Source organism: Chrysemys picta, chromosome 1 (genome assembly GCF_011386835.1).
Source record: "Chrysemys picta bellii isolate R12L10 chromosome 1, ASM1138683v2, whole genome shotgun sequence".
In the NCBI taxonomy this organism is placed as follows: Eukaryota; Metazoa; Chordata; order Testudines; family Emydidae; genus Chrysemys; species Chrysemys picta.
This window is the reverse complement of record NC_088791.1, coordinates 156,046,978-156,055,108: the sequence shown is the minus strand read 5'-3', so window position 1 is coordinate 156,055,108 and position 8,131 is coordinate 156,046,978. Positions and strand designations below refer to the sequence as shown.

At 48.9% G+C, this 8,131-nt stretch overlaps 1 protein-coding gene across 1 annotated transcript; it reads left to right on the top strand.

Annotated features, from left to right (window-relative positions):
• Positions 1–744: 744 nt before the first annotated feature.
• On the top strand, positions 745–7,600 carry LOC135976696 (uncharacterized). Its single transcript, XM_065573775.1, has 2 exons — positions 745–4,483; positions 5,183–7,600. The coding sequence occupies exon 1, from the start codon at positions 1,114–1,116 to the stop codon at positions 2,410–2,412; it is 1,299 nt and encodes a 432-aa protein (XP_065429847.1). The 5' UTR covers positions 745–1,113; the 3' UTR covers positions 2,413–4,483; positions 5,183–7,600.
• The last annotated feature ends 531 nt before the right edge of the window (positions 7,601–8,131 follow it).

Here is an 8,131-nt window from a genome sequence, read left to right as displayed (position 1 = left end):
TAGAGCAGAGCAAATAATTGAGTTTTGGGTTCAGTGGCAAAAATCCGCAAACAAAAAAATGTGTTTAATTTCGAACCTAAACTGAATTTTTTTGGTTTTCTTGCTGAAATGAAATACAGCAAAAATTTCATTCAGGTCAAAGGCAATGTTGCAAATGTCAACTTGAAATGACATTTTGAAAACCAAGTATTGATTTGAATCAACATGTTGGTGTCATTAGGCATAACCCTAGGTAACTCGGGAGGGTGGAAGACCACAAGTGTCGATGAAGCCTTCCTGCACTAGGCTTAAATAAACCAAAGTCCTTCCATGTTTAAACTCTAATCAACCTCAAAAGCCAGATGCAGAAATTGGAATGTATAACAACCAGTTATCAGGTGCAGCATATATACGAGTATATAACGAGACCTGCATACTTCTGGCTGAAAGGCAAAGGAAAGGGACAAGATAATAATTCAAAGAAAAGTTACTACCAAGCTGGACTTATAGCCGCCAAGATGATTTAACTGCTTAAATGTAATTGCTTGCTACTTGCTTAATGTAACTACTGCAGAGGAAGGAAGGGGGAGGAAGGGGGGGAGGTAGGAAAGGAAAAAAAATGTATAAAAAGGGAAAAACTGCTTGTCTCAGTGTGCTTGATCTGAGACATGCCAGTCTCCTTGCACTGCTTTGAGATCTCAAATAAACTTTGTTTGCTTCTCCACCCTGGTGTGTTCATTGGCGTGAAGCACACCGGGCAACGAACCCCATTGTTGCTTTCCTCGGGCACTCTTTGCCGGCAACAGTCTTGGCGTCCCTAGGTGGGCTCGAGGCTGAAATTTAGCCTTGCCTGGACCCCTCTCGGAGGTTGACAGATTGCGGTGACGACCGACGCCCAGCGCGCACCGGTGACTTCATCGGGGGCCTTGGTGGAGACGCGGTTTGGTCGACCCCGGAGGGCACAACGGTGCAACACGCTCGTACAGTGGAGAAGCGGCTGCAGGCAACAGTGGGGAACTGGTCCCGTGGATAGGGTGACGGTGCGAAACCGGACCCTTGGATAAGGTAGGAACAGTCCAGTGGTGTGGACTTTTGCCTGTTAGAACCTGGGGACACCTAGTGTCTCCCTAGGGTATGGGGCAGGGACAGAGTACTCCAGGCAGGGCAAGGTGTACGCCCTTAGAATGCATTCTGGTGAATTGGAAAGTGTTTGAATCGGATCCATTGACTAAAAGTAAACTGAAAAAGTTCTGTACAGTAGACTGGCCTCAGTACCAGCTGGAGGACCAGGAAAGGTGGCCACCGGAAGGATCACTTAATTATAATACGATCCTTCAATTGCTTCTGTTTTGTCAGCAAACGGGTAAATGGAATGAACATATGTATGTACAGTTGTTTATGTTGCTAAGAGATAGGTCAGATCTTTTGCAGAGATGTAATTTAACCCCGACAGGATCAGCAGTGGCTAATGTTAGTCCCTGGAACCCTTCCCCGGTTGTGATGGCGGAGCCGGTGTCCCCTTCGGCTCCAACACCCCCACCATATAAAGACAAGGTGCCACAGGTCCCAGAGATCGCCCCCTTGGTGGGATTCTATCCATTGATTACTGAGACTAGGATAGCCCGTCCTGAAGCAAACAATCGCCCGGCCACTACTATGCAGGTCTATATGCATGTGCCTTTTAACCCAGTGGACCTAGCAGCCTTTAAGGCACAGGCAGGGGAATTCTCCACGAACCCAAGCAAGTTTATCTCGGTCTTTGAGGGGTGCCTGGCTAGCCATAAGGCTGACTGGGATGATTGTAATGTCCTTATGCGGACCCTGCTGTCTGAGATGGAGCGTAATCAGGTCGTGTCAAAGGCACGGGAGGAGGCACAGCGTAGACATGAAGAAAATGCAGCACACATCCCTGTTGCTGCAGACCAGTTCCCTATAGCAGATCCCAGGTGGAACTCTAATGACCCTGCGGGCCAAACCCGTCTCACCTCCTACAAAGAACTGCTTTTACATGGTCTCCGCCATTTGGCTGTCCGACACATCAATTGGGCCAGGCCGTATGAGTTCACCCAAGATGAAATAGGCCTCACCTTACCCCCCGAGAATGCGTGGATAATGACCCTTGCAATTGAACCCTCAGCCATGCAAGCCCCAGAATGGAGCCAGTGGGAGGAGCAGGTATATCCTCTGGTATGGGCGTTCGGGGTCCCAGGAAAAGCAGCCCATCAAACCCCTGTTACTGTTCAGCTCTTGCCAGGAAAAGGCCCGGTGCGAATCAAGCAGTATCCGATCAAAAGGGAAGCCAGAGAGGAACTGCAGGAGACTATAGACCAGTTCCTAAAGTACGGGGTACTTCGAGAATGCCGGTCAGCTTGGAACACTCCATCTTGCCTGTACAAAAGCCCAATGGCACATACCGGCTGGCCCAGGACCTGAGGGCGGTTAATGAGCGGGTTAAGACTCTGCACCCCCTTGTTCCAAACTCATATACACGGTTGGCCTCTATAGGGGGGCAGTACACCCATTTTTTGGTCCTAGATTTGAAGGACGCTTTCTTCACGATTCCGGTTGACTCCCAATCTCAGGAGATTTTCTCCTTCGAGTGGGAGGACAAGAGAAGGGTTAAAAAGCAGCTTTGCTGGACAGTGTTGGCCCAGGGTTTTAAAAATTCCCCCACCCTTTTCTGCCAGGCCCTGGCCAGAGACTTGGAGGAGTGGGACAACGAGGACAAAGTCCTCCTCCTGCAATATGTGGATGACTTGTTAATTGCCGCTGTGGGTCTAACCCCTTGCCTTAAAGCCACTGTGAGCCTCCTGAACTTTGTTGGACTCTGAGGATATCGGGTAGCACAGAGTAAGGCTCAGATTGCCCTCCCAGAAGTACAGTACTTACGGTTCCACATAAGGCAGGGGGAGCGTCAGCTTTCAAACGAAAGAAAGGAAGCTATCTGTCAAATTCCTATCCCCAGCAATCGTAAACGGCTCAGGGCGTTTCTGGGCATGGCAGGCTTCTGCAGAATATGGATCCCAGAGTTTGGACTGTCGGCTAAACCTTTGTACGAATGCGTTAAGGGAGCGGATCATGACCCCTTTCACTGGTCCTCAGAAGCCGACAAGGCATTTAAGGTTTTAAAAAGGAAACTGATGGAAGCCCCAGCCCTGGGTCTGCCGGACCTCACTAAGCCATTCCAACTGTATGTGCATGAAAGGAAAGGGGTGGCCCTGGGAGTGCTTACTCAGTTATTAGGCACCTGGAAACGTCCCGTGGCATATTTCTCTAAACAACTGGATCAGGTTGCAAAGGGATGGCCGGCATGTTTACGGGCGGTTGCAGCAACTGCCCTAGTGCTTGGGGAAGCTGAGAAACTGACACTGGGGGGAATTGTGCAAGTGTATACTCCCCACATGGTCCAAGCCCTGCTGGATACTAAGGGTGGTCTCTGGCTTACGCAGGCTCGGGTAGCTTGGTATCAGGCTAAACTTTTAGAAAATCCTGAAGTTACCCTACAGACCTGTCCCTCCCTTAACCCAGCCACCATGCTGCCAGAAACAGAGGAGCAGGAACATGACTGTTTGGAGGTCATAGATGCCCAATACTCCAGCTGCCTGGACTTAGAAGATCAACCGCTCCCTAATGCAGACTGTGAGTGGCACACCGATGGCAGTAGTACTGTTACAAATGGACAAAGGAGGGCGGGCTATGCTGTTGTAACTCTCCACGAAACTGTGGAAGCAGAGGGTTTACCTGCTGGGACATCAGCCCAGCTGGCTGAATTGATAGCCTTAACCCGTGCACTTGAACTGTCAAAAGGAGAAAGAACAGAACGAGTTAACTGAGGAAAAAAATATAGCTAGCAAGATCAGTCCAAAGATAAGATGCTGGCCCCATCCAAGGACATTGTTCACAGCTAAGACTTGGCTGACAACCAACAAAAGGGGGGCCTGAATGTCCCCAAGCAACTATGAGATCTGCAAAACGCTGCCAGGCATTAATGAAATGTGTTAGGTTTCTTTTCTCACAGATAAAAGAAGTGCTAACCAAAAACCCTAGCAGCCCTGCCATTCATTGAAACAAGGAGACTGAGTCTACGTAAAGTCCATCAACGAAAGACTGCTTTGGCTCGACACTGGAAAGGCCCTTTCCAATTCCTGTTAACCACCAACATCGCTGTGAAGTGCCAAGGACTGCCTACCTGGACCCATGCTTCTCACTGTAAAAAGACCCCTCCACCTCGGGAGAACTCTCCGACTGATAAGCCTATTTCTCCTTCTAGCTCTGCTGTGCCTTCTGGACAGCAGGAAAAAGAAAAAAGACAGGGTGATGTGCTAGTAACCTCTCCCCTATATGATGCTGAACCACACTGTTTCAGGAAAAGAGAAGAAGGAACACTTGCTTCATTGAAACCACAAAGTCCAGGGATTCCTGACTACAAAAGACATTAAGAACTGACCCTGGTGAAGAAACAAAGAATTATACGCTGGCAGGGAGGCTCTTACCCAGCTTATGAGTAAATATTTTCTAACCTCTGGATTTAGACTCATAGCATCCCAGGTACAGGCTGAATGTCTGCTCTGCAAAAGAATAACCCTCGACCGGGAGTGTCAGTGCCACCAGCCACTCTGGAACCTACCCAAGGCCCGGGACTGGTTTGGCAAATAGATTTTACTGAGTTCTCCCGAACCCAAGGGTTCAGATACCTCCTCGTCTTGGTGGATTGATTCAGCGGATGGCCTGAAGCCTTCCCATGCCGTAACTGCACTGCCAAGATGGTGGCCCTCAAGTTCATCAAAGAGATCATTCCCCGCTTCGGACTTCCCCAGTGGATGGAATCTGACAACGGAACACACTTCACATCACAAGTCGTTCAAAAGATATCGGATGCCCTACAGATCCCCTGGAAGCTCCACACTCCATGGCGACCACAGGCCAGTGGGGTAGTGGAGCATACAAATCAGACACTCAAGTGACATCTCTCAAAGGTCTGCCAGGAGGCTTTCCTACGGTGGCCTGATGCCTTACCCCTTGTTTTGCTCCGAGTTCGCGCTCTCCCAAAGGGCAGATTAGGGCTCAGTCCCTTCGAGATTATGTTTGGAAGGGCATGGCCTATGAATGGTACACTGGTTCTGTTAGGGGAGTGGGAGGTAGGCTGTGGCTTTTTATCTCAGTACATGTGCTCTCTGTCTGCTGTTCTCTGTTCTCTCCACAGGTATACCAAAGATTTGCAGCCTCTCCCGCTGGATGCCCCTGTCCACTCCCTGCAACCTGGTGACTCCGTTCTCGTTCGTACCTGGAAGGACGAGCCTCTCCAGGAGAAGTGGAAGGGACCCCACACCGTCCTGCTGGTCTCGCACACAGTAGCAAAGGTTGCGGGACACAAAAACTGGATCCATCACTCTCATCTAAAAGCAGTGCCTGCTCCTGAACGGTGAACCGTCCAGCCTACGGAAAAGACTGCCAGCGACAACCTGGGACTTAAACTGTTATTCAAAAGACAATAAGGTCTGCTGGGAATGCCCTGTGACCTCTTTGGACAGTCGCAGCACACTCCCCACGAGAACTTTGAGCATTGGTTGTGTTTATTTTCACAAGGCCGGCCTAACCTGGTGGCCTGGTCCCTTTTGTTTTTAGTCTGCCTGCTATTGGTAATTGTTATTTTGTAGGTATTTGGGGAATTGTAATTGTTAGACCCCAGGGTCAGCTGCCCAAAATGAAAACAGGTCCAGGGTCTGCCACTGTGTCACTCTTTGCCATAGGGGCACTCCTCTCATTGACTCCCGTTTCCCCGCAGGCACATGCGGGATGGAGAAAAATCCCTATCAACTTAGAAACAAATACGTATGAGGCCCTGAAGGTTTGCTTTGCCCAAGAGTTTAACCTCTCTAACTGCTGGGTATGCTCCCAAATCCCGCACCACGCAGCAGGGTTACCCTGGAGGGCAGTCCCCCAAAATTGGTCAGATATCTGCTAGGGATGGTTCAGTAGGGGAAAAAAATACCTTGGGTACCCCCTTGTCGCAAAACAGTACCATTGAATCCCAGTATGCATTAAGGGACGACCCCTGGAAGCCGCAGGCCAACTCAATACATCTCCCTTCCCCTATTAGGCTGCGGTCAGTGGCCCCCGGGTTGGTGTGCTATCAATAGTTCAAGTCTAGCAATCACACCTGGCCCGCTGGAAATAGCACATGTCAGTATTATTTATCCCCTGACAGTGACGCTTCCATCCCTGTCTATGTTAACGGCAGATCCGACTCTACTGCCCGGTTTGGACCGTTTAGTGACACCCAAACAAGTAGGTGGAGTAGCGGTTTTAATGGCTTGGTAGGGAATGGCCACTCCTTTTACATTTGCGGTACCTCTGCCTATAAGTGGCTACTGCATCGGTGGTATGGAAGCTGCTATCTAGGATATCTTGCCCCTCCCTTTCGTGTCCTCCCTAAACTGCCCCCTGGCCGCCCCAGACAGCGTAGATCTTTGTATGCCACCCCAGAGCCCATTACAGAAGAAGACAGGTTGAGTATGATCCTCCTCCCATCCTATGGGGTGGAACGACTGGCTCAATTTTATCGTAGGCTCTCTGTGTTTCTCACCAAGTTCGCCAACGAAACCTTGGCCATAGAGAAAAGCCTTAATTCAAAGCTTTACCGGCTCCGGTTGCTGTCCCTGCAAAACAGACAGGCCTTAGATTATGTTTTAGCCTCCCAGGGCGGGGTGTGTGCCCTTATTGGGAGTGAATGTTGTACTTATGTCCCGGAAAACTCACAGGACATTAACAAGCACGTCCTGTCGGCCGAATAGGCTTTCGAGCAGTGGAAGGCCCAGGAAAGGGAACCCATGGTTTTCGATTCCCTTTGGAGTTGGTTGCCCGACCTGGGAGGACTGGGGGGTGGCCTTGTGTGTCTCCTCCTCACAGGTGTGGTACTGTGCCTGGTCACTCTCCTCCTGATTGCTTGTTTTAAAATGCTCCTCTGTAAGCTTTGTGCCCCTCGTTCCTCAAAAGTCCCGACATGCCCTCTCATTTATAACCCCAGCTCCATGGCACTCAATCGTATCTTGTCCACAGAATATGAGAAAACTCAGCCAAAGGCTTGTTGAGTATTCTCAAAGGAGGAAGTTGTTGGTGTCATTAGGCATAACCCTAGGTAACTCGGGAGGGTGGAAGACCACGAGTGTCAATGAAGCCTTCCTGCACTAGGCCTAAATGAACCAAAGTCCTTCCATGTTTAAACTCTAATCGACCTCAAAAGCCAGATGCAGAAATTGGAATGTATAACAACCAGTTATCAGGTGCAGCACCGCTCATACCGGTGCCAAGCGGTAATAACGAGGCCTGCATACTTCTGGCTGAAAGGCAAAGGAAAGGGACAAGATAATAATTCAAAGAAAAGTTACTGACAAGCTGGACTTATAGCCGCCAAGATGATTTAACTGCTTAAATGTAATTGCTTGCTACTTGCTTAATGTAACTACTGCAGAGGAAGGAAGGGGGAGGAAGGGGGGGAGGTAGGAAAGAAAAAAAAATGTATAAAAAGGGAAAAACTGCTTGTCTCAGTGTGCTTGATCTGAGACATGCCAGTCTCCTTGCACCGCTTTGAGATCTCAAATAAACTTTGATTGCTTCTCCACCCTGGTGTGTTCATTGGCGCGAAGCACACCAGGCAACGAACCCCGCTGTTGCTTTCCTCGGGCACTCTGTGCCGGCAACAAACAGTTCAAAACAAAATATTATTTGGATCAGTATTTCTGAAATGAAACATTTTGACGTTCAGTTTTTGGGAGGTTGAAAGTATTCACCAAATTTGACCCAAATTTGGAAATAATTTTGGAATTATGCATTTTTTTGGGTTAATTTACTACTAGCTGAAATTTTTTTTGCCCAGCTCTAATTACAAGCCTATAATGGGACTCCTTTCATGAGATGCTATGACAGGATTTTGGAGTTGTAGTTAATGGGTCGGGTGTAGCCCATCTCTTTTCCAGCCCATTGTCCAAATGGGGTCCTTTGTAAAACTAGGGTCTAGGTGTTGATGTTTTGATTTTGAATGCCCCACATTCCTTGAGGGTGGGATTAGAGGTAGGCAGGGATTACGTCCAAATTCATCTCTATGCTAAATGGTTAATAAAATGGAAAACATTAGCTGAGCCGCCCTGATATG

Bases quoted from the DNA above. Each gene is read 5' to 3' on its own strand.
- LOC135976696 (XM_065573775.1), top strand. From the start codon at position 1,114: ATGGGGCAGGGACAGAGTACTCCAGGCAGGGCAAGGTGTACGCCCTTA.